At 45.9% G+C, this 26,677-nt stretch overlaps 1 protein-coding gene across 2 annotated transcripts in view; it reads left to right on the top strand.

Moving 5' to 3' along the window:
* Positions 1-9,767: 9,767 nt before the first annotated feature.
* The window catches only part of NLK (nemo like kinase), a 35,841-nt gene continuing 18,931 nt past the window's right edge, over positions 9,768-26,677 (top strand). Inside the window, exons 1-2 of one of the 2 annotated variants that reach the window (XM_041482871.1) lie at positions 9,768-10,253; positions 10,387-10,822. In XM_041482871.1, the coding sequence (XP_041338805.1) occupies positions 10,398-10,822 (425 nt within the window). In that variant the 5' untranslated portion in view covers positions 9,768-10,253; positions 10,387-10,397. Of the gene's footprint in view, positions 10,823-26,677 lie in introns of both variants that reach the window. The other variant, XM_041482870.1, reaches the window with a different exon arrangement.

Below are 26,677 nucleotides of genomic sequence, written 5' to 3'. Positions count from 1 at the left end.
TTGATAATTAGCACTGAGCAGATACACCTGCAGTTAGCTATCCCACCAGGATTCACCACGCCCTTTCAGAAGTGCAGTCCTCCTCTGTTAACTCATAGCCAGTGTAATACCCAGAGAGCAACACAATTAACTTCTCCTTAGGCTGGTATTCAAACCAGCAGTTACTTCCATAATTCGCTTAGCAGAGCATCAAGCACCTGGGCTCAGAAAGCTTTCCAAACCCACTCCAAATACACCCAGCTGAGCTTTGGGAACACAATAAAACAGGATCAGTTGCTCTGTTTCATTGTTCAGTGACAAACAGTGCTTAAGGTCTAACTTGAATTTCCACTTAGTGTCTTTTAAAGAAAAGCTCATGTCAAACGTGAGGTTCCTTTGTGCTGCCAAAGTGTGTAAAGAGCACTGATGTAAATGTGAATTCCGCCCCTGACACGGTTACTAACTGGTATAAGTTAGTTAAAGCCAATAATCTCCAACTTGCTGCCCTATTTTTATCTACTAAAAGCCCAGTGCCTTCTTGTGATCCTCCAGTGCAAAGCTGACCTGCACTCAATCCCTTCTGTGCATCAGATTGGTGACAAGATTTCTGCATGTTTGTATGCCACCTTCCAACAGCTGCAGCCTTGAACAATGGCTGCATGATACTGTTGATTTTATATAACCTTTCAAAACAAATAATAAAAATTCTAGTGTGCCCCTAAAACATCTTTCAGAAAAACAGGCTTACTTTCCATGCACAGCCATATTTCCAAGCAAAACTTGGGAGCCCATGTTCATTCACGTCTATGGTGCAGCAACAATATTGCTGCTCAATTTCTTACTTATCCTGTATCATACATGCTCGTCATACCCAAAAGGAATACAGAAATGCTACCTGTAAAGTCTTTACACTTTAATAAAGTGATTTCTAATAATTTACTGAAGGTAAACAGGTTTAAATCTGCTGTTTCTAGCATGCTAAAACTTATTTATCCATTTGTCTTTATGGAAATTTGTTTCAGTGGGCAAAGATCAAAGCCACACACACACACTCACATTATTTTTCAGAGGGCTGTAATGTTTGTTCATGGAGTGATGAATCCCATTTATTGCATTACATCCCTGTCTCTGTATGCCACAACTCTGCTTCCCACTGGTGTGAGAACAGGACCAGGAGCAGAATCAACTGCCCTGCTCACACCTTTCCTCCCCAGCACAAACCGGTTGGCTTCTACTGGGAGAAACATTTCCATAACAATCTGACCAGACTTCTCCCTCGTTTGTTTGCAGTGAAAGAGTTAATATCTGTGACCCAAATATGGAGACCCATTTTAAACTTGCTGAAAATTGCTTTTTAATCCTAGCTCTCGAGGATTTCCTTTGAAACCATCTGCCATGCACGCTGGGTACTCTTTCCCTGTATATATGCAGGATTACTACAATATGGATTCTTTTGTGTAACTTAATACATTTCAGCATATTAAAAAATTAGTTGAAATTTCCATTCTTTTCTGATTTCAAGTGCCATAAAAATGACTGTAGAAGTCAAAACCATTGACTAGTTCATGGCAAAGCCAGCACCCATATTTATCTTATTTACTGCAGTATTTACCTCGCAATTCTAATATTTAGTCAGTCTGACACTGGCTGGGTTTAAGGAATAGTTATGAGTTATTAGTATAACTAATGCACATGCTTCAAATCAAATTCAAGAATTTTGCTGAATAGGAATGGATTTAATCATGTGCTTTACCATGCTTAAATTTCCCATGCTTACTTTCAAGTCTGGAAGACACAACATCATAATGATGAGAGATCAGAAAATGTTTCCCAATATTATTTCAAATCTATTGCCCAGCTTTTTCCATTTTCTTGCTATGAACTTTTATGCAATTGTATTTTTATAGTACATATACTGAAGAGAAAGAAAAACATCACACTTGTAAATAAACTAAATTTTAAGACTGGCACATGCCACTATGTATATTTTAGCAAATATCCAAGACTTAAACTAGAGAAAGTATATTGCTTACTGTCACAATAATCACAGCCAGAGTGATTGAAAATAGCAAACATTCAGCAAGCTAGATTTAGAATCAATTTATTGAATCAGTCTATAAAGAAAAAAAAATCTAAATCCCAGCACAATTATCAAGCATCTTCAGAGTGAATACTTTTTAAAAAATGTGATTTCCCTGCAAATATTCTGAGAACAGAAAATAAAGACAAATATTTGCATAGGTTTAATCACATAATGTGACACTGATATTTCAGGAGCCAGACAGCTGACAGCCTGTGAACTTCTTTGTTCCACATAAACACATCTCAGAGCACCAAACCTGTGCCTGGGCTTCCCGAGCAGCCCTGGGTGCTTGCTCACACGATTCATTTCACAGCCAGTCACCCCAGAGCTAATGCAAGTGAGCGGCAATGCAGAATCCCCCTCCAAAGCAAAGGGAGGATCCCATTCCCTTTGATGCCTTTTCCCTGGAAAGGAGTGTGTTAGATGGGATGAAAGAATACACACGATAGATCTACACATGCAGATGCTGGCAGAATGTAGAGAGGAAAAAACAAGCAAATAATTTTGTTTCAGCAGTAACAGATGTTGAAGCATCATCCTGCAGACGTTACTTTTAATACAATACTGCTCATAAAGAGGGGGGAGGACAGAATAAATGCCCAATTACCCAGTTTTTTTAGGGTTTCCATTTTAATGAGCTTCCTAGATGATTCTGTCCTTTTAATTTTCCTCCTCTAATAATGCTATCAAGTTAGTTTTGTCTAAAACATCAGCAAAAAGAAAATCAGCTGTCTAACAAAATCCTAAAATTGCTGGTAGCAGGTTCTTTAAAATGACACGTTATACATCATTTACTTCTGTATAAATGCAGAGCAATTCCCAAGATCCTACAGCACTGCTGGGATTAGACTTGAGTGACTGAAAACAGCCTCATGTCCCGACACATCTGCTAATGGGAAACGGATAGAAACAGACTAACAGTGCAGTGGCATTTGCAGATAGATCAGTGCTGAAAAAACAACCAAATGCAGAACAAATAGATTAAAGCCACCTTTCAGTGGCTAAGGGAGGGATTAGGGGAAGCCGGGCCTGCATTCCAGCTGCAGACTAACCTGCTTTCCTGCCAGACCGCATCTGCCACTCCCGTTCCCAGCAGTGCAGTGACTCCCCACCTGCCACCTGGGCAGCCGTGCGAGGAGCTGCTGACCCGGGGGGCCACAGAGAGCACACAGAGCCCACACACATCCCCCGAGCCCACCAGGCAGCACAGGCCCAAGACAGCCCTGCCCCAAACACCCCCAGAGCTCCCTGGGACCCCAGAGATCCCCCCTGACACCCCCAGAGCTCCCTGGGACCCCAGAGATCCCCCCTGACACCCTGCACACCCTCTGCAGGGAAGCAGTGCCCGGCCTCGCAGGCAAGGACAGGGCAAGCACGAGCAAGAGCTGCAGTGATGGCACCCAGAGCTCTAAACAAAAAAAAGTACAGAGAAACCCCCAACAGCCATAACTGTTTACACAGCAGCTTTTTACAACCCACTGGTCCCCCAATACCACAGGAATTAGTGATGCAGAACTAATTGATACAAATCTCCTGAGGGGAGAGTTGCTGCTGGTTATCTCAAGATGAGAAATTTAGTCCAGAAGCATAAATTGGACAGACAGCTGAAAAGCTTTAGTTCTCCTGGTAGGAAAGGAATTGATCTGGTAAAGAAAGCCCTTAAAGAGATATTATTATGTCAAAAAAACAGGACTAGGAAAAACATTAGTAGTCTTAGGACAACTGAGAAACCTCTGAAAACTGTGTTTATATCAGTACAGCTAATTATTCCCACCTTCACACAAAAGATGAAAAACTGAAGATGCAAAAATTTTAACATTTCTCCTAGTTAAACTTATGTTATGAATATAATTATGAAACAGCTATAAAAATCCCTGTTCTTCAATTAGAGATTTAATTTTTGCATCTAGTATTTTTACTTATCAATTCCCCTTCCACCAAGTTGAAGAAAAATAGAAGTATTCAGATATTCACAGGCATGTAAAAGATTCTACTCATGATTCTGGCAAAAGTTTTTAGCAGACTTTTCTGGATTAATTTTACTGCCCAAACCCTCAAATCCATCCATTACAATAATTTTTTTGACAAACAAAATAACAACAGTTCATGTGCACGTCACAAGGGCAGCCTGCATTTTTTGCTCCAAAGTGCACATATGCAAGATATACTTTCTTAAAAACATCTGATTTCAAGGACAGGATTATGTAGCAACAACACAACAATGAACTCTCAAAATGCACCTGCAACCCGTGGAGCATTGGCTCATCAAGTTGTGGGACTTCAGACGTGAGCCCTGCGCTGTGCTCAGGGACAATGGACTGTCACCATCCCTGCTGCTGTGTTCTGCTGCTGGCCCAACGCTCTCCTGAGGCTGCCAGGGAATCAAACACCCCAAACCAGCTGAGGGTGGAAAAATCTCAGCAAGAGCTCCTAAACTAGCCAGATTCTCCATGTACAACCAATGCCTGTTGTCGGTCTGACCACAGAGGCAGAGCTTCCATCACCTGAACCAGTGACTCCAAAGTTCCATGGAAGGGAAGATTTCCAAAGCTGCGTTCTTCCTTGGACAACAGGATTGAATTGAGACAGGAACTGAACTGCATGATGTGACCCAATGCTGAGTTCAGCCTACCCAGGCTGTGGCACACCTCACCAGCTGAGAATCTCTGCTCTCCACAGGGGCCACAGCCACCTTAGGGTAATTCAGAGCACCTCTACTCAACTTGTGGCTTGGCATTATTTCAGCTACCAGTTTACTTCAGGAACAGTGGATCATGGAGAACAAGGTCAATCAACATGTCACATATTTAAACAAGCAGCAAACAGCAATGCAACTCTTGGAAAAAACATAAAAATACCATCACACAGAGATTAAAATCATGCATTGCTTTTTGCCTGGAGGAAAAGGAAGTAGCCTGCTTCTATCCCCTCTCCAATACCCATCATTTAGGGATGCTGCTCGCACAAGGACAAGTGCCTTGTGGTGATGCTTTCAATTCTGCACCTTCTAGGGAAGATAACACACTGCGGAGCTATTTTAAGAACATCTCATTCACAAAGGTCTCCAATTCCGTCTTCAGAGACAGAGACGATTTTCTTGCTGCTTCAACATCTTTACTGGCTTGACATTTGCTTCAGAGGGAATTCATTTGCTGTTCCAACATCAGAATGGAGCAAGAGCAGCTGCCAGGAGAGGGATAAAAGGAAACACTGTCGACAAAGAGCAGCAGGGTCATTTCTGGTGCAAAGAAAAATAGAACAGAGAGAACCGCAGAACTGACACTTTCTCCAGAAAGCAGCAGGGGATAAAGATGTCCCCTCTGCCTCCTGCAACTGGTGTTTAGGAAGGGACTAAACAATCAGGCTTAAGTTTGTAAATGACGAATTATTACAAAAACCAACTGTAAGCCCCTAAGCATTCCCACTTAAAGCCAAGTTCACGCTTAAATGCTGCAGTCAGCAAAGAACTCAACAAGTCCTTCAGAGCTCTCCCAAGAAAACACTTCTGGTTAGAAAGCTCTCCTGGTGGCCTGACTGACAGCCTCACCACAGGTCACCTGCTTGGCTGGATTACTCGATTCTTTTCCCTCTATCTTATTAAAGTGTTGCCCTGAGCAGGGCAGGGATTTGTTCCTCATTCCACAAGACAAGCAGATCCTGCCCTCCTCCTAGATGAAGGAATATTGCCATCCCTTCAAAAGTTAAGACAGAAACCTTTATACACAACCAAAGCTAAAACAAAATATTCCTTCCACTGCTTCTCTCTGAATTTTATTAATGGAGGAATTTATTCTTTTCCAGTTTCATGGAGAAAAGGTTTTAAAGACAAAAACTCAGGAAAATTATTCCTTGCAAAGAAAAGGGCTAACACACTCGAACAGCAATTTTAATCCCTTGGTATTTCATGTATATGCTTATTCTGTTGCACGTTAGGATCACAGTTTATTTGGAGCGTGGTATTTATCTGACTAACCAAACCTGCTCAGATTCACAGGCATGAGCACCATGTTTCTGACACCTTAAGGGCTCCAGCATCAGGATTTATGAATTAAATATTTCCAGGGTGTTACAGAACACTGAGGACTGTATCTGCAGAGTGTTATATCAGGGTATGTGTGGGCTTGTCAAACACCCACATGATAAATTATCAATAGTGCAGCTCAGAGCACCCCTTTTGTGGATCAGAGACAAATCTGTGCATTTTATTATGCTTTGTTCCACTTAATGTTATTTTTTTCTGCATTAAAGGCTCACAAAACCCCTACATGCCTAAATGCTGAAGGACATTCATACACAACACATGATCAAAAGACTTATTCTAACATTTCAAGTCCTGTTTTCAAAGCTAGTTCATGTGGGACAAGAAAAAAATGCTGACAAGTTATGTCTGGAACTGGACAACTACATTTTATATTGTTCAAGATGATACAATCTTTTGTGTAGAATTTTAAGGTTTGAACACTGCTGAGGAGCATTAAAGAAACAGGGCTAGCTGATTACAAAGGGTCTGCCATCCCTTGAGTGTATGCAGAGCACTGTCAAAGAGACTGTACCCCTGCAAACCAAGTGTCAAATCCGAGAGGAAAACAAATCTCTCAAGAGTCAGAAAAGACTAAGCTCGAAGCTGTGGATTTTCAGAAATGAACAAGTGTGAGCCCTGTGTTTCTGATGCACAGAATTGACTTGTACATGCAGTAACAGACCTCTGCCGAGGAAACAAAGGGTCTATTAGGCGAGCACTTTGCAAGTTCCATCTTTTCCTTACTACCCTTCTGTTTTTCCTTACACATACTTCCCTATGAATCAACCCCAGATCTTGTCCTCCTTAACTTTCACAGCATGAACAGCCCAAGAGCAGTTGTACTGAGAGCTCTTAAGTTTCACAGTGTGACAGAGGCCAGGGACACCAGTTGAGAGTGTTTAAGAACCCAGTGTGCAAGGCAGATACACTGGTTAGGGTGGGCCACCCAACGCTGGCACCTGACAGAACTCCATATGGGCACCAAGATAAGTGAGTGCATCCCTCCCCAGGCTTCACCTCACTGAGCAGGGCTGCTGCAGCTTCCCAGGGCAAATAGAACAACATGGCTGTAGCGTTTAGTGCATCTGAAATCAATAAAGTGGGTCCCAGATTTTATGAACACTTTACAGATGGAAGCTGGGGAGTGAGGTTTGGAGTGATCTGGTCAAGGACTCTCAGGAAACACGTGCCAGCGCCAGGACTGCAAACCCTGCACTTCTGCTGCTGAGAATCCACCGACATGACAGCATCTAACAACACTTGCACGGTACTTCTAAGGCAAGACACTTGTTTACCCAGTAAAGTACCTAACTGAACAAACAGCTAAGGTGACACTGTGAGCTTAGACTTGAATAATGGCACTGAGACACTGACCTGCAAGTGCACCGAGAACCCAGCTTCCCATACACATTATTAGGCCACTGCTCCCTTTTACTACTTGAAGAGAAAAAGAAAAGTCCATAATGAAAATGTGTGGGAGAGCTTTAAAAGCCTTCTAGTCCTGCCAACACAGCCCTATGCCCTTCTGTAGCAGCTTCCTTCCTTCTCCCCCACAGCACACCTCCCCAGAGCCCGAGGGGAACAGAATCCAGGAGAACCCTTGGGGTGTGCTGTGTTCAGACCCAGCTTGTTATCAGCTTCAACAGAAACCTCAACCACACAGCTACAAATGTGAGTTCTAAGTAAGTATTCTGTCTCTTCTTCCAACAGTTAATATAAAATGGCTATAAACCAAAATTTGCTTGCCTTTTTTTTTTTTTTTAAGTGCGGTCTCTGTTTTTAAAATGGTGACATGACAGCAAAACTCTGATATAATTGCAGACTGGACTATTAGTAACCGTATTTCCAGGGATACACAGGGATATATATCCTGTGTATGGGTTCCTTTAGGAACCCATCTTCAGTCCGGCAAGACTTTACTTGATTACATTCTCAAAGAGCAGGCAAAAATTACGCAAACCCCATTGTTATAAAGTATCCCCAAAGCACCAAACCCATTCCTGCAAAGATTTTGCAGTTTTGGGAACCACAGCAGGCTGTCACATTCACGCTCTCTCTTCCTCCCCCGCAGAGGAGCCCGATGCTGTCCGGTTTCCAGAGACGAACAGAAAGGACAGGTGACAGGACGGCACCTTCAGGGCTGCTTTCCTGCCCGCACAGGAGCCAGGGCCAGCGAAGGAGAGGCTGTGAGCCCCTCCCAGCACAGCAGGAGCAGACCCCCGTCAGTCCCTGCCTGCCTCTGCTCCCTTCAGTTACCTGAAGGAACCTCCTCATCACCCTCACGGTAATTTAACTCTACCGCCATGGGAAAGGCTCCAGTAACCTGGGAGAGTTTTCCTGAGGTAAAACTATTAATCAGATATGATTAATATTCACATGAGAAAATGGAAGGTGTTAAAACTGTCGAGTTCTTACCCACCCCCGTGTTTTAGGGAACACTGGTGCCTTACCCAAAGACACTGCAGTCCCCAAGCATGCAGACTCATAGCGTGAGGGAACTAAAACAACCACCAAAGAACATTTCGGTCCTGGTTAACACGTACCTCGCGGTGAGCCCCCTGAGCGCGTTCTGAGGAGGGAAGGGAGCCTTGCAGACTGCCGCGGGCAGCGGTGCTGCTGGGAGCATCTACAGCCTCTCATTAGCGCTTTACTTCCCTCTCCTGCCAAGGGGAGCTCACGCACGGCATGACATGCTGCCCCAGCCCAGGGGCCCCGCTGCCAGCCCCGCATTTGCGGCTCTCCAGTCCTCAGGGACTGGAAAAACAGGCCCCGAAACCCCACAGACCGCCACGCCCTTCGCGGGCAGCCCCCGTGGGCCCCCGTGCTGTGGGACCCGAGGGCACCGTGACCCGGGCGGGAGCAGAGCGGGCACAGAGGGAGCCGCTGGCGGGCGCCGGGAGCGGGCAGTGGGAGGGCACAAGGACACGCCGGGACCCGGCGCGGCACCGCAGCCCGCCCTCACCGCGGCTGGCACCGCGCTGCCCGCCGCCCCCTCAGCGCCCACAGTGACCCCGCGCGCGCCGCGTCCTCACCTCACCCCGCCCCGGGACGCTATTGGCTCCGTCCGCCGCCCGTCAGCGGATCTCCTCCGCCCATTGGCCGTTTAGCCGCCTGTGGGACGGCGGAACGGCCGCTTCCTCATCCGTCACGCGGCGCCGCGCTCCGTGATTTGTGGGGCGGCTGCTCCTTCACCGCCCACCGGCTCCGTCCACTGGTGAGGAGAGCTGTCGGTCACGCCGCCGCCCCGCCTCCCAGTGCCATTGGCCCAGTAACCTCTTTTCGGGCTTTCGTTTCTCTTCATTGGCTAATTGGATTGGATGGGCCGCTGCGATTGGGCGAAAAGCGGGTCCCGGGGGCGGGACTTGGCTCAGGAGCAGTGTCCATTGGCCGGCGGCCCCCTGTGAGTGGCAGGAAGGTGAGGGAGGCGGGGCCGCCCGGGGTGAGGGTTGTGTGAGGTGAGGGAATCTCGCGGGGTCTCGGCGGCTCCGGGCGCGGCGGCGCGCGGTGATTGGCCGGCGGGGTCACGGGGGCGGTGCCGCGCCGTGGTGGGGATTCGCCACTTTTCCCCCTCCTCCGCCCCCCCCCGCGATCCCTGTCCTGCCCCGGCCCTTCCCTTCCTCTTTCTGTTTTTATCTTCTTTTAGCCCCCTCGCCCCCCTCTCCTCGCCCTGCGCCCCCCCCTCACTTTCTCTGGGTCCTTGTGTGTGTTTCAGGCCTTCAAGGAAAAGTTGCAAACTCCCGAGTTGTTGCTGCTGTGAGGGAGCAGGTGCCTGGAAGGAGGGAGCAGGTGTCTGGAAGGAGGGAGCGATGATGTAGGAGGTGCCCGGGCTCAGGGAGGTTCGGGGGACACATGGAGAGGGTGTGGGAATGGCAGGGCTAGGCTGGCCGGCCCTCGCGGGGTGTTCAGGGCAGAGGCTCCGAGCCCTCCCTCCGGAGGGAAGGGGGATTGATCACGGTGTTTAATTTTTATAACAAGAAAAACGACAAAAATAACCAAAAGTGAAGGAAAAAACCCACCCCAGCCCCACCCCAGCTGCCCAAGGATGGAGTTGGAGTAGCCAAGCCCGGCTGGATGCTGGGGAAGGGGTTGGCGCCCGCACACATGAAGAGACTCCCCGAGTTGTTTGGCTTCGCGAGGAGATAAGGCCAGTGGAGCTCCATGTTTTTAAAGGTGGGCCGTGTATGATGAAACCCAACTTCTTTTAAAGTGTAGCAGATTTAATTTTTGTGGCCAAATGACAGCTTGACCCAGTTGTTATCCAATCAAAGGGCATTTTTTTGAATGTCTCTTTGTGGCACAACAGCCAACGCAAAAATGATGGCGGCTTACAATGGCGGTACGTCTGCGGCAGCAGCAGGTCACCACCACCACCATCACCACCACCTTCCTCACCTCCCTCCTCCTCACCTCCATCACCACCACCATGCTCAGCACCACCTGCACGCCGGCTCGGCGGCCGCGGTGCACCCCGTGCAGCAGCATGCCTCCTCGGCCGCCGCGGCCGCCGCAGCCGCGGCCGCCGCCGCCGCGATGTTGAACCCAGGGCAGCAGCAGCCGTACTTCCCATCCCCGGCCCCGGGCCAGGCCCCCGGACCGGCTGCAGCAGCCCCAGCTCAGGTACAGGCTGCAGCAGCTGCTGCAGTCAAAGCGCACCATCATCAGCACTCACAACATCCACAGCAGCAACTGGACATTGAGCCGGACAGACCCATCGGATACGGAGCCTTTGGTGTTGTCTGGTGAGTAGAGACAAAAGTGAACCGATACCTCCTTGTCATTCTTTACCTGATCATAACTCATCCTTGTTTTTGTCATTTGAATCAGAATACAAGAGAGCTGCTTACTAAGAGTTTTTTTGCTGGTTCTTCTCCGTTCTTAGAAAGTTGCTTCGCTTGTTTGCGTTGGCAGAACGAGGTTCCCAGTGGTGAGGAGCCACCTCTGACTAACAGCCCACCCTGCCGTTCTCTTCTGAGACAATGCAGCTTGTTTGTGCCCTTTCTGTACCTTTAATTAGAGTGTGCAGCTAAGCCGTGCTTCCTAAAATTTCAGGTTAACAAATGAGCATTAGAATATTCATTTTGACCCGGCTTAAGAGTCAGAAATGAAAAGCGTATGAAAATGTCTTCCTTGTGCAGTCACCTGTCAAGATCTTTGTCTCACGGCGGTTTGACCTGCGGTAGTGCTGTGTGCTACCTAAAACAGCACAGCTGAACTTTGCTCCCCTCTCAAAAATGGAAATGGGATTTCCTGCCTCGCTGTAGCTCTGCCTCCGGCCCTTTTATCCCCCAGCCGCATTTCAGAGGAGTCTGTCAGCGGAGCGGAATCTCTCCTAATGCATTTTGTGACTACCTTAGAGCCATGTATGTAATTAGTGCCCTTCAGGAGCACCGACACAAAGCTGGCAGCAGTGTCTATATATATTTGTATATAAATGTTTGTCAGCGTGCCCTGCTCCGAGCTGTGCCTGGGAAGCACGAAGGCTGGCAGGGGGTTGTTCTGGAGAGCAGGCGTGTTGCAGTGCACTTCCTGCAGCACGAATGCAAAGTTTGCAGCGTGCAGCTGTGCCTGGTGTCCCAGCCCCCTGCCTGGTTCCCAGCCGAGCCTCTGGGGTGCCCCAGGAGTTTTGCTTTAGGCACTGGCCGAGCTGCAGCTCCAGTGAGAGGAGTGGCCGGGCCACGGCTGTGCCAGTGTACCGAGGCAGAGGGCTCAGCAGGGCAGGCCTCAGGAGAGAAAAACCCCTCGTGCCTGCAGCCCAGCCCTTCAGGGTGGCCACGCGTCACCAGCCCGGTGCTGGTAGCAAAATGGTGCTTTGTGAGAAGGCCAAGGGAGCTGCAGGAGCGAGGTGCAGGTCAGTGCTGTGCTTGCTCTCGTGTGCCTTCCCTCAGAGCTGGGGAGTTAATTTAAACGCCGAGTTCTCCCAGTCGGAGGGGAGCTGTTGTGCAGTCAGCACTGCCGTGCTCTGGCTGTGGTACAGCATTAAAAAGTGGGTGTAAAAGAATGAAAACTGACAAGGAATCTGCTGTAAAAAATTATCTGAAGGTATTTCCATCAGTTTCTGTATTTTTTAAAGTATGGCGTTCTATAACTTAATTTGTTACAGTCTTTGCTTAAATTTATGTCGTTATGTAAGATCAGCCCTTTTTTTACCGGTGTTTCGTTTGCCTGTGCATTTCCCAGGTCTTCGTTTTCCCAGTTCTGTTCGCCAAAAAGCAGGGTGCAGAGAGAGATCTGCTTCCATGATATTCAGTAGAATGAAAGGTCACGCTTGCATATTTAAATATAATATCATTAAGAGTGCTGGGGGCAGAGAGGAGGTGTAGAGGGAAGGGTCTGACTGACATCAGGTAGGAGAGAGTGCCAAAAGCATCCACCCATCCCGAGCCCTGGGCTGCACACCTGCGGCCGCCCGGCAGGTGCCCCGGGGGACTGTGCCTGCAGAGCTGCAGCTACGGCCTTGCTTGGAGGTAACAACAGCTCGGGAAAGAGAAAACAGCAGAGGGGGAGGGTGTTAGCTGAAAGCAGAAGCTGGGAGCTGGGATCCCTCCGGCAGAGCTGGGGCTGCACTGGCCGAGGGTGTCATTGGTGGGAGTGAGTTCCTCTTTGCTCACGTGGGTTTGATTTCAGTGGTCACTGCTCAGCTTTTGGCATTTCGTGTTAACTTCTGCTGGTGAGGGCAGGCTCAGTTTAGGGGTCTGTAAGCAGTAATTAAACTGAATTTCAGTTTCGTTCAAAATGTGCAAGAATGCCCGTGTAATTGAATTTTAGCTATGTGAGATAAAGTAAACACTGACTTGAGTATTTATAGTTTGAGGTGACTTGGGCATGAGCAATGTGCACTTGGGTTCAGGCGTGACACGGGATTCAAAGCCTGAGTGACTTTGGAAGGAGGATTCATTGTTTCTCAGTACCTTGTCTGAGCATTATTTGTGCTAATAGGTGACTGAAAAGTTTTCATCAGTGCTTCTGAGGGAAATGGTTGTTATTCCATCGACAGTCGGGGTACTTGCACGAGACTTCCACCTGCTCTGGTGTGTCAGTGCTTTGTTGGGAGGTACAGCTGACCTGCAGTCAGTTCAGTGCATCACACGAGCGATCAGCGTGCGGACTTGCGCTTCCCGTTACCTCACCCAGAGAGATTTTCTCTTGGCAGTTGAATTAGCATTTGTCATTAGTTCATTTGTCTGCTACTCGATGATGTTTCGGGGTAGCTAATGTGCTGCTGGAGTTTTTCACTCGGGAAGAGCCAAAGCCTGGTGCTTCAGCACTTTGGTTATTAACCCCTGCAGGCAGGCGCTGCTGCCCTGGTGTCTGTGCACACAGCCACGTCCTCGCTCAGCTGGGCACCACTTGGGGGAAATCAGCTGTCCCTGGCACAGCATCTGCTCTGCCTGCTGACCTGGCACGGGGAGGGTGTTGCTGAGCAGGGGCAGGTCTGCAGGGACTTTCCCCCGGTCCTGCAGGTTTGTTTCCCCGCACTCTGGCGTGGTGAATTGCTGCAAACCCAGTCATGTTCCTCATTTGCCAAAACCAGAGTGATTTGCTCTTGGAGTGTTCCCTGCTCTCATGTTCCTAAAGTGCTGAAAAAATCCAGATTTTAGTGTCATCGACAAGCTCTGTCTGTGTCCTGTGGTTCAGACTGAGTGGGACTGAGTTTTGGAAGTCTTGTGTCTGTTCCAAGAATGAGGAGCTGTCCTTTGGAGAAGTGCTCCCAGTTTTGCTGGGGAGACATGCTGCTGCCATCTGGTGGGATTCCTAAAAAAATAATAATAATGATAATTAAGAAAATGTATCAATTGAACCTGCCAAGGCTGCTAGGTTTGAAAGGAGGGGTGAAGCCTCAGTCCCTGTGCAAGAGGTGCTGGTGCTGTTTTCATGCAGGTTCCTGGACTGGTGAAGAGGCTCTGCAGCTGCAGGAGGGACATAGGGAATAATGACTCTTGCTGCTGGTTCAAGGTGGTAACCCTGCTGCTGAAATGTGGAAATGTCCTGTTGGCTGGGATGTATCTACTCCAGTGGGACAGGAATGTAAGGGGTGCGGGAATTCTACTTGTCTTCCTTGTGTCTCTCAATTTTGAAAAGTTCCTGTCGTTCATCAAAAACTGTGGAACCAAGCAATCTCTCTTAATAATGTCAAATCCATGTTAAAATGCATCTCTGTGGGAAATCTGTTACAAGTGACAATAGAAGGAAGTGTTTGAATTACTATTTTTTAAATTCCTGATTTACTCCATTTGAAATTGTGTGTGTGGGTTAATGTACTTGCACCTAATCCTTTTTCTTCAGTGTTCCAAACAGTTTGGCTGTTGGTGTTGAGACAGGACATCATGTTCAGGCTGTCATAACTTTAAGGGCAGAAATAATTTAGCCTTAATCTACTGTTTGTTCCTGGCCTGCAAAGGCCTGAAAATGCCAAAGTCATTGCTCCATGAAACCCAAAAGAATATTGCATACAATGGATTGTTGCCTGGACCCTGGAACTATTTTAAGAGGGTTTTATCCCAGCGCTGATACTAAGCACAGCAGCAGGAAAGACGTTTCCAGGATAAACTGATAATCTCCCTTTCCTTTAAAGGAATGTGTCCTGCTGAGCAAGGAGGCAGTGGGGATAATGTGTTTGGGACAAAATTGCCAGAATGTGTATTAAGGAAAAAAAGGTGTTATGGGTTCAGAGAAGTCTGAGAAGTGGCAGGAGAAGTTCCCCTTGTGCTATCTGATATTGCTGAAAACCACAATGATGTTTGGCATAGTTAATACTACAAGGATGCCTAGGCTGGTAAGCAAGGAAAGTTTAGCAAAAGCTGAACTATAGACATTTATTTTATGAAATGCATTAGGACTTTTGGTGGGAGAGGCTTTTTCTGAAGTTAAAGCTATAATGTTTTTCCAGTCCCTCAAACCTCAGTTGCTAGCAGAAGACAGTAGTTGACCACAGGAAGTACTCTCTGTTAATTAACAGGTAACGTGACATTTTGTGTTAGGCTGAAGCGACATTTTTGTTACTGCGGGGCAGTGCTGGCTCTGTTCTGCTGCTCCCCCACCCCAGAGGAGAGGGCTGGGGTGGAACCCCGGGCCCAGGGCACAGAGCAGGGGCACAGAAGGGCTCTTGGCACTGCGCTCTCGCCTCCCCCAGCGCCGCGGGGCCGGGCTTAGACCGCGAGTTTTGCACTCTTTGTGTTCTCCTTCAGTGAGTTCTGCTGTTGTCTGATGCACATAGACACTGATTTCATAAGGAGGCAGAGTCATTTTTATCCAGTTATTGGAGGGAACCGGGAGGATGCCTAAGGCAAAGGAGGCAGCACTGGCAATGGGCACGGAGTAGAGTGGGGATGGGGTTTCACATTCACCATCACAATGGAAGGAGCTGCAGGTCCCTTGGATCCCTGTGTCAGGATTTTTTATGGGATTGCTTTATCTAAATTGGATTCTGACCTTATTTGTGAAGAAATGTAGTAGAACAATGACCTTATTCAGGTTTTTCTATGTGGGAAATTTTGCAAAGCTTTATATGTTTGAGTGGTTGGGGATTTTTTTTCAAATTTCCTGACAAGAAAAATTCTGTTAACATTTAAATGACTGTTTCCCAAATGGAGTGAATTAAATGAAATGGATATAATAACTCCTTGCATTCAAATTAGACGTTGGGATTAGGTGAAATTCTATCCAAGTAATATACGAGTTGTTCATTATTGTCTTGTAACATGATGCAAGAAAGAAGGAATGTGAATAGCATTTTTTTTTCTCTCCAAGTTGGGCAAGGACCATTTGGGATAAATTAGTTCACTGTAAATTATGCCAAGGTCAGCGTTTCAGAGGTCACTTGAAATGCAAGTTGCTGTGCAGCACCTGCAGACCTTGATGTTGTTTGTATCCACACAGGACTGGATGCTGATAATCCAGTTAGATCCTGGTAGCACTCAGTGTTTTTTCTTCTTTCCTCTGAATTCTGCAAATGTTACAGCTTGTGACTGGATCTGCAGTCTAATATTGATTTTCCAGAAGACACATTTCAGATGTTCTTTTCCCTCTCCCCCTGACTCTTTCATCTCTTTTTAAGAGGATATTTAAGTTGTTGAATTCCCTAATCCAGTACAGAGCTGTTGGTGTTTTGGGGGGGTGAAGGTGTGAGGGTGCAGCCCAGAGTGTGGGATCCCCCAGAGCAGGAGATAAAGGCTGTGAAAGGATCTGGGGGGAGGCTGCTGGATGTGCCTGGGCTGCTTCATTTCTCAGGGAACAATGGGATAGAAAGAATAGCTTTGGGCAGGTGAAGTGGAGGAAGCCTTGGGGATATGTTTGAAGCGTTTTTTGATTACTTGTAATGGTTGTATCTGGGTCTCATGTATCTTTAATCCTCTGGAAAGTTCTGCCTCCTGGTCTGGAGTAGGTAATGTGCAGCTGTTCTTGTGAGAAAAGCTGGCTCAAAGGTGTGTCGAGTTTGCTTAAGTGGAATTTGTGTTCATTAATGTAATTGGCAATGTTTTTTAAAAGGTATGTTAAAAATCCACAAAGAGTTTTAAGTGCTAGAAGATCTCACAGTAGCTGCTGTAAGTTTTGGTTTATTGGTAGTCAGAGTAACTACTGCACCTGTTTTGTAAAAGCAGACCCCTGAGTAAGGTGGGAGATGCTTAAATCAAAGTGGCAGATGGCAGGCAGCACAAACATGTATGAAAGGATAGAGACTGCTGGGATCAATGCTTTCTTTATTGATGGTTGCATTTGTTTATAATCAGCAGTAGCAGGGAAAAAGTGGATGGGATGGGCACTGAATGGGTGGTAGCTACAGGTGGTACAAACCATAGTCATCACCTGTCTGAGAGGGGTTAGAAAAGCTAATGTTGTTGTAGCAGTATTTTTTTAAAATAACACAGGTCATATATTTAATTTAATTTTTATTTCCCCCACTGTCTTTTTCTGACTTTTTCATCACTTCTCCCCATTTTTCTTATTTTCTGCCATTGTCTCTGGTACTTGGTATAAAGTGCAGCTTACCAACAGCATGCTTAAATGAAAACAGTAGTGTTTGGAGCCAAGGGGTAAATTGCAGAAAATAAATAACGTTTCCCTGTGGAAATCACTGGAGCTCCATCCATAGTGCATTGCAGGAGGAACCTGGAGAAGAGCAAAGTCATCTCCTCTGGAAACACGTGGCCATCCTAGGTGTGTCCTGTGGGTGCAAACTGTGAACACTGGTGGTTCCAGCATGTGGGTCACAGAACTGGGGCTCATTTGGGGAAATCCCCAACTTGCCCATGGTCACAGACGCCTCAAAATCACTGAGGAGCTGCTGCTTGTAAGGTTCAGCTTTGTATTGTGCGTCTGCTGAGAGCCTCGATCAGTGCAGCTGTCACTCAGTTCTCTGGGTTCACAGTTCCCTAGTTTTGCTACAAATTGCCTGGGGGGGTTTCAGTAATTGTGGAAAAATGCCAGTCGTGTTCAGGTGAGCTCAGGTGTGCGAAGTGAGTGCACGTGGTGCTGTTCAGGCTGCTGTGGGGACAGGAGGGCACAAAGCTGCAGGGGAGGACAGCCAGGTACCAAAGTGCTGCTCGAAATGCACCAGAACAATCCACCAAACCTACCAGAATAATCTGGACTTCATTTCAGTATTTAAAGCTGCATCATCTTTTCTTATGCAATCGTGATGGATAAATGAAGGCAGACTTACACCAGCCTTGATATGGAACAACTTCCATGGCTACAGCTCTGGAACATGGCCATGTACAGTCTTTAAAAGTGCTTAGTAAGAATTTGAGCTTTAATCTTGAGGGCTGTGGCAGAATCAGTATGTCCTGGTAGTATCATTCTTTAATTTCCTGACGTGGTGTTTTTCTATAAAGGCTTGGAAGCATTTGTGTGTGAGTGGAATTTTTATGCTCTTTTTGCTGTTGGATATAACATCAGAATGGTTATAGCAGAATCATTGTGTAAAATACATATTCTCTTATTTCTTGAATTTTCTTAGAACATTATATGATGGTTCCTATGTGTAATTCGAAAAAAGAAGAGGTTATTCAGAACATTCTGTTCAAAAACTCTTACAGGAAATTTTGTGGAAAAGTGGAATATACTGGGAACTGTAGTAATCCTTGGACTTTAGAGGAGGATTTTCTTTCCTCCCTTCTCTTTTATTTGAAAATACATTTTAATAGTTGCAAAAAAAAAAAGAAAAAAAAAAAGAAATTGCTCACGAGAGGAAGTGGTGTTTGAGTTTCCTTGTCATTTTGGAGTGGTGCTGATCCTCAGCCTGCTCCTGGCTCACAGCAGTTTGTCTCCATTCCTGGGTACCAGCAGGTGCTGCTCTCTGGGTTTGCTTGGTTTTCCCACCCCAGAGGTGTCAGGGTAGGGCCTTTGCTCAATGGGACCAGTGAAGCTGGTGGCCAAGTACTTATTCAGGGTTTGAGCTCCTTTATTGTGCTTTTTCTGAAGAGTGACTGACTCTGCCTTCTCCCTTGGCAGTGTGTGTGGAGTTGGCTATTGCAGGTAATGCACTTTATTGTTTGATATGAATTCATGTAGCTATGGAAGAGTATTTGTCTGGAATAGCAAACCTTAGTGCAGGAAGGCAGTGGCAGCTCCCAGCAAGGAGCAGTGTTCCTCCTGTGCTCGGCTGCTGGGGTGTGTGCTCTGGGGGTGAGGGAGGGGAGCCTGGACGGGCTCTGGGCTCTGGGCCAGGGGACTGGCTTTCTCTGAGAGCCATTCTGCTCGGCCTTAGCTGTTTTGGTTCCGAATGGGTTAAGGTATGCTACAGGAAATACAGAAACAGTTCTCTCCCAGTCCGTTCTGAAGCCCTTGATTGATGTAGGGCACTCCTGTCTGGAGTGGAGCTACAGGTCACTGGCTTCTGAGCACAAGTGTGTCTCTGCCTTTTAACTGGGGGCCTGCTTGGCTTCCTCCTGCCTTCGTTTTTAAAGGCCCTTGGCAGCCCATGTGAGACTATTTGAAAGCCTCAATTAGAGCTTTTTCCCCCCAGAGATTGCATAGTGACAGGACAAAAGCATTGTTTAAAGGCTGTTCTCATCTTGCAGTATAACTTCTCTTTGGATGTTTCTCTAAGTTCTGCTTGGCTCGTTCAGAGCAGTCTTTGGAAGGAGGATTTCTTTTCAGGACGAGGAAGAGAAGGCATTATTATTTCTGGGCTGCTTGCCATCCATCTTTCTTAATTGTATCAATTCCTAGGCTAGCGTTTTTGGTAGAATGAAGAAAAGAATTTCCTGCGCCTCTCAGTGCTTTCTTGTCCCTGATGTGTTTGAAGAGGAGACCAGACCTTGATGTGGATTTGTAGCTGGTGGGTATGGTGATGAAGCAGAATGACTGTTTCTGTTGCTGTTCTGGCCAGGGCAGGGCTGTGGGTCACACAGGTCCAGGAGCCGTGTGTGCCTCGCGTGCGCACGCAGCGCTGCCCAAGGTCACGCGTGGGCTGTGTGCAGGGCTGTCCCAGCACCGGGGGGGCACCTCAGGCCTGCTCTCAGTCTTTAAAAGAAACAGAGTGAAGACAGTCAAAACAACGCAAGGGGAATTGAGATACTATTTCTGGTTTTGAACAGAAGTCAGGAGTCTCCCGATCAATTCGCGTTTTTCAAGTCACAGCTCGTATCTCAATCTCAAGGACAGATAGGAATAGACCCAGAAATGAAGATCTGCCAGTAGTTTTGTCAACTGTCTTTGGGCACATGTCTTCTAAGTCATTGTTCTCACAGTTGCTGTTGTAAACATAATGTACAGGTAAAGACCAGTGGGGTTTAGTGCTTTTTGTTTTCCTGTGGTTCAGCATATGGAAATGAAAAAAAACCCCAACTACCAAACACAGAACCAACCAAGGCTAGTATAAAAATAATACCCAGCTTTTAAAGTGAAATGGCAGTGAGTAATGATTAGCATCTACTTTATTCTTATGTCTAAATTCAAATTGTTGGGGGCAGAAGCTCCCACATAATAATTGCAGTTAATTTAAAGGGCCCATGGCCTGCATCATTAGTGTTCTGTCCAGTGCTGCTTCACCAGTGAATATTCACATGATGAGCTGGAACAAAAGGATGTGAAATTAAGATCTGCTAGAACCATCTTCAGGTTTAAATCTAAAAGGCATTGAAAGTTGCCATTTGTGATTTGGCGGGGAAAGAATTTTATCTTTTCCTTGTGGATCGGGACTGTGTGTGCAGAGGGGAGTGTCTGTGTGTGCTGGGGAATCCTTCTGTGTCAGTGACTACAGACCAGCCCAGATCCTGCACTCTGCCAGTCTTTGTGCACCACTGCTCTAAAAGAGAATGTCCTACAGCCACTCTGAGAAGCAAAAATGATACTTTAAAAAATCTGTTTTACCATGGATCACTTGATTTAATTGAAGACAGTAAGAGTTCTACCTAAGAGCTTAACTAAAAGCAGATTTTAATTATGAAGTGGAAAGTCCATTTGATTTGGTTTTTCAATTATTATAGACACCTCAAGGTATCAGAGTGCTTTTCTGAGCATATTTGCTCATTGATTGCGCTTGAAAAGTCAGGATCAAGAACTTGCACCGTGCTTTTGCCAGCAGGGCATTCACATCCTCACCCGAGCCTGTAAGCTGAGCTGAGCTTCCCTTCTGCCCCTGCTGCAGAAGCAAAGCGTGTACGTTCTTTAGGTTTGGATTGCTTATTGTTTTCTGAAGCAGTTGAGGAAAAGTAGGTGAATGTTGACAGAATCAGGACCAGCTTTGACCTACTTGTGGCTTTTTTTCTGATCTCTGTCTTGGGCATGTCACCTTATAATTTTTAAGCTACTGTTTACTCGTGTGAAACCTCATCTAAAACATTGAGAACTGACAGGTGTTTGGTAATTTGAATATTAAATGTATATATCATCACTCCCACAGTTGTTCCCAAGGAGATTTTGTCACTTACCAAATGACCCAGTAAAGGGAATTCTTCTGTAATAATTTTATTTCATGCTGAATTATTGTTTAAATTTTGAGTTTGAAGTATTTTAGAGTCATTAATTTCATTCCCCTGGAATTGCACCCATGGTAGTCATTCCATCTGTTATCACAGGGTTTTTGACAGACTCAGAACAGAGAAACATATATTAGGATTTTCCTGTCAGGTCATGGAGATCACTGGAAGCTAAATACAGCTGTGAAAGGAGGAGGTCAAAAGGGAGTCCTGCAGGGCAGACCTTGGTGTTTCTGTGGATGGAGATGTGAAACCAAACCAACTGCATTGTAGCACATCAGTTGATTTGGTTTATAACAATTCAGGCTGGTTTTCTTCTAGTGGGAAGAGGGAGAGACACACTTTCCCTGAAGATCTTGTAATATTTTAAACAGTTCTGTAAGATGACATTTTGTGGGTGAGTTTTAGAAGGGGAAAAGGCTGAGGATCACTGGAGCTGTGCTGCCTCCAGCACCTGGTACAGGTCACCTGGCCCTGGCACCAAGACAGGAACAGGGTTGGCTGGCTTACCTGAAAATGTAGATTTTGCAAATTTTACAGTATTTCAGACATTTGAACAGTAGCCAAACGACCTCTCACAGAAATTCATCAGTTACATGTTCTGCTGTTGCAGACACAGAAGAATTTTGAGCAGTCTCGTCCCACTCTCAGCAGGCTGTTCACTCAGAGGTGCTGTTCACCTCTCCACTTCAGTGTGTCACTCCAGTGTCTCCGGATTTCTGAAACTGCCTTTTGACTCTGTTGAAAAGGAGTGGTTATGGCTCCAGTGTAATTGAGACTGTCAAGGAAATAGGTGGAATTTTTACAGCACCGGGAGACTTGATGGTATGTGACAGGGGATCATTCACTTCACTGGCCCATGGTAATGGCAGACTGGTGTGTCTTTAAATGCCCTGGCAATAAATAGAAGACTGATTTTTACTTTTTTTTTTCCTTCTTTTTTGCAAGGCTATGGGTCTTTCTTAAATCTTCATTAACGTGTAATAAAATATAAAGCACTTCTTTCATGTTCCAAAAATATCCCATCTGAGACATCTTCTAGACTTTTGGACGGTAGAGGTTAGGAATTTATTTATTTCACACTTGTGTTTTGACATGTCCCTTCTGTTCCTACAGTAATTCAGAGAAGGAATGACTGGGCAGGGTGGAGCACATAGAAATCTTTACATAGAAAAAAAAATTGCAGCAGTTTGCAATAGTTTAGATGAGTAAAATGTGCGGAGGAAGCCTTAGAAAAGCTGATGTGCAATGCCTTGTGTACAGCTACAAGGACACAGCTGATGTGGCTTTGCCACCGTTGTCAGACAGCCTGAGGGATGATCCTGAGCTGCCACTCTGGGAAGAGCTGCACAGCTCGTGTCAGATGTGCTGCTCCTTTGGCTCTCAGCTCTTGCTTTGGTTTGTTCAGCAGCAGAGCAATTGAGATGTCTCTGCTCAGGGTTTACTTTGGCCGTGGTGAAGTGTTGGGCTTGGGAATTACAGCATCTTACAGGCTTGGTGTGCATTTAAAATAATATTTTAAAGTTTGGTGATTCTAACATCCATACCTATGCAAGACAAATAAAACACTGTTATCTAAAATAATTTGTGATAAAGAGAATGGAAGAGAAAGTGTTATCTATGAAGCATTCTGGATTTCATCTTCAAAGCATTCTGGGTTTCAATTCTGTGTTCTGTATTACTGTAGAATACAGAATTCCTTTGAATAGGGAACAGGCGGAGTAAGTTGAAACTTGAAAGGTCAGTAAATAAGATTTGGCTCTTCAAGCTAAAAACCTTGATGAATGTTCATCTATTTATCATCACTGCAGAATTTGGGGAGATGACTATAAATAGCAGTAATTCATAAAATTAAAAGGTACCCTCAGCCTCATGCATATATACCTATTTATTTGTGTATTTCTGTACAAATACATCAAAGTCCTGAGGCTTAATCCTTAACCAACAGATACAAATATTTCCCTGGTGGAAGCAGGGAACACTGCAGTGTTATTACTTTGAAGTACTGAGTTTCGAATACTTGTTGTGCACTTTGGTTTGAACCCTCTTCTGATTCTGTCCTGTGTCAGGAAACAGCCAAACACAGGTGCAGAAGGAATGGCTGAAGTAGGACAGGTTTCCCTGTCGGAGGAAGCGTGGAGCTGTGGATTGGGATGCTTCGCAGGGGTTGCTGTGTGATGAGCAGAAAGGAGCTCAGGCTGCTGTTGGTGTGTTCTGTCCAGGTCTGGAGGGCTGGGAGGGTGGGAGCTGAGGAGGGAGCTGCTGGTGGAGCAGAGGTGCTGGGTTGTTGCTGCAGGAAGCCAGGCGTCACTCGGGGATATGGCCAGAGACCTTATTAACCTACTTTGCTCTGGAGGTGCAGAAATACTCCAGGAACTGTGCCAAGGCTGCAGGCTCGTTGGACGTGGAGAGGAAGGTTTCTCATCTGGGTTTTTCTTGGTTGGCTGGTGGGAATGGGAATAGAGGTCAGTGAATTGGGGCAGGAATGTGCATGTTAGAGTGGTATAAGCTTTAAAAATAAAGAAGAAAGAACTGTAAAAATACATGGAGCTTTATGTGTTTATTGGGCGTGTCATTTATTTGTGAACATCACATCCAGAGCTATGTCACTGGCTGAAAAAAAAAGAATTAAAAATAAAAATGTATCCGAATAAATGTCATGTGTAGTATAGTAATTTATTGTAGCTGTGGTTCATGTAGGCAGTTGAGAAGTGAATAAAAAGCATAGTCAGAAAATTTTGTGTAAATGGAGAAATAAATTTGATTTGGAAAGCAGTTTCAGTTTTAAGCTTCCATGAAGGAAGACAAATTAAACATTTTTAAAGATATTAGCCATAACAGTATCCCTTTAATTTTCACTCCTTTCTTTTAAGTAAGATACTCTGAATCACTTTTTGTTCAAGGAGACAGATTTCTTGCAGTAATCAGTTTTGCTTTTAGCTCTGATTTGTAAAGAATAAGTGATAATGGCACACATGCTGGAGGGTGTGATTAGAACCAACGTTAAAAGGCTTTTTTAGGACATCGATGGTTGGAAAAGGAGCTCTGGAGAGGTCTGCGTTTAGCAGGAGGGAGTGAAGCACACCTTTGAAGTCACTTAACCCTTTCCTGTAAAATACCTGTAAGTGGAAATGGAATCTGGATGTTTTCTTCAGGCTCATGTGAAAGCTCTACATGAAATCTGTTAGCTTGCGAATATTCAGTTCTTTCCCTGAACAGATCCCATACCACTAAAAAGACCAGCTCCTGGGGATATATGTTAGAAAAACTTGGCTATTTGGAGTAACTTACAGGTTTTCTTGAAGTGCCTTTGGGTATTTTTTGATTACTTTACAGTATTCCATGGAGAATGTTGAGAAAACTTAATGAAATGCTGAGAATGCACACTGCTAGTCAGTTAATTAAATTGTCTTTTTGTGTAATCTTCTTAAGTAACTTATTTTCTGTTCAGTGCTTTTCCAGCAAACACAAACTGTTGCTCACATGCAGATTCCTGAATGCAAAACCTCCTTTACTTGCCAAAATATTTAGCAGGTGGAGTATATTTTTTTAGGTCCCAGATGTCTAAAAGTACAAGAAGTTTTTACTTTTGTCTGCGAACACCTTCTCCCAGCTTTTGTCAATCCATATCAGCCTGCCCCTGGCTCCTTGTCAGGCGAGCAGTTGTGTCAGTGGGCACTCAGACTCCTCAGCTGATCCCCAAGGATGAAACAGGGAGCTGTGTGACTTGGCTTCTCTGCCTCGAAGTTACATCCAAGTGAAATCCAAGTTTTGCTCAGTAGTATCTCCTTAGCTATCTTTTTGCAGTTTGCTTTCATATAATATCTCTCAAAGATTTTTTTTTTCTTTTAACCCACTGTAAATATTTCATTTTAGGATCTTTGAAGTATTGCCAGCTGGAGGCTGCTACAGAGCAATAGTGACCTGAAAATCAACAGCACATCCAGTGCTTAAATAGCTCGAAAAATAACAGCTGTTCTTTTTGATAATGTCTTTTAACAATGAAACCTTATTTTTCCATGCTTGTGTGCTAAAAATTCTGCTGTCGCTAACAACTCTGCCTCAGTGTTTCAGATTCTTCTGTGTTGCAGCTACTGGGACTTTTTGTAGGCAATGATTTACTGCAAGTTTTGGAATGTTTTTTAAGTCCCCAAACTGCTGATGCAAGTAGGTGTCCACACGTGTCAGTGTTTATGGCTTGTTCCTCGGGGTGAGCAGGTATTTAAGGTAGCTCACAGGTGGGATAACAGGGAATGGTGTGCTTCAACAGGGAATCGTGTGGTTCAACAGGGCATGGTGTGCTTCAACAGGGCATGGTGTGCTTCATCAGGGAATGGTGTGCTTCATCAGGGAATGGTGTGGTTCATGAGGGAATGGTGTGCTTCAACAGGGAATGGTGTGGTTCATCAGGGAATGGTGTGGTTCATCAGGGAATGGTGTGGTTCATCAGGGAATGGTGTGGTTTAACAGGGCATGGTGTGGTTCATCAGGGCATGGTGTGGTTCATCAGGGAATGGTGTGGTTCATCAGGGAATGGTGTGCTTCATCAGGGAATGGTGTGCTTCAACAGGGAATGGTGTACTTCAACAGGGAATGGTGTGCTTCAACAGGGAATGGTGTGGTTCATCAGGGAATGGTGTGGTTCATCAGGGAATGGTGTGGTTCATCAGGGAATGGTGTGGTTTAACAGGAAATGGTGTGGTTTAACAGGGAATGGTGTGGTTTAACAGGGCATGGTGTGGTTCATCTCTGAGCTGTGTCTCTGGCCGGAGGGTGGCTGCAGGATCCTCCTCTGGTCAGTGCTGTTCCTCACTCCATGGAGTCATCCTGGGATTCCGTGTGCTTCCCTGACTTGTGCTCCTCCTTCAGCCTCCCTGCTGCTGTGCCCTTCAGGGCTCCTGATTTTCAGTTTTGTTGCTCCTTCGTGGGGAGAGGCCTCATGCTGTAAGTTCAGAGCAGCCTTCCAGAGAGCTCTGGTCATGGCAGTAAAGTGAAGAGGACTGAGCACTGCTTTGCTGTAATATTTTCCTCCTTCTCCTAATGAATCTGTGGGTGGCTTTTCTTTTAAAAATTATAGCTGAAATGACTATGAATATCTCCTTTAAACGAGATTGTATCAGCTTTTGCATCTTTCAGACAATGTATGTACAGCCAGAGGGTAAAACCCATTATAATGCCATGCTAATTGCATGAGTGTGTGTGCTAAAACTCTCTTGTTGTGAGAAATCCAAGCAAAACAAAACCCTGCTCCTGATGATCCCTCTCCCACCACTGCTGGAGGGGAGCCCGGGTCACCCTGCTGGCAGGACAGGGGACACAGTGGGCTGTGACACACAGCTCAGCCCCTGGCTGCACACACAGGGTGAAAAGACTTACAAAATTAGAAAATTGGGGTCCTCAGGTCAGGAATCTGCTGGTTCTCTGCATTCACTGCTGGGGTGAGGCACCTCTAGAGAAACAGTGCATGTGTTACCCAAGAGCCCTCAACAAGAGACGAATCCCACCTCTCCCTCTCCTCACTCACTTGGCAGAGGCAGCGTGACTGACTGAGATCCTCCCTGCCATAGGCCTGGGCTGCCATTGTTCCTGAACAAGCGTCTGTGTGTCCTGCCTCTGCGTGGGGCTGCTCGCTGCCCGCTGTCCCCGTGCCAGCACAGCTGTGTGGGGCCAGCC

This window comes from Pyrgilauda ruficollis, unplaced genomic scaffold (genome assembly GCF_017590135.1).
Source record: "Pyrgilauda ruficollis isolate IOZ18807 unplaced genomic scaffold, ASM1759013v1 scaffold59, whole genome shotgun sequence".
NCBI classification, from domain to species: domain Eukaryota; kingdom Metazoa; phylum Chordata; class Aves; order Passeriformes; family Passeridae; genus Pyrgilauda; species Pyrgilauda ruficollis.
The sequence above is the reverse complement of the archived record's forward strand: the minus strand, read 5'-3'. Positions and strand labels throughout refer to the sequence as shown.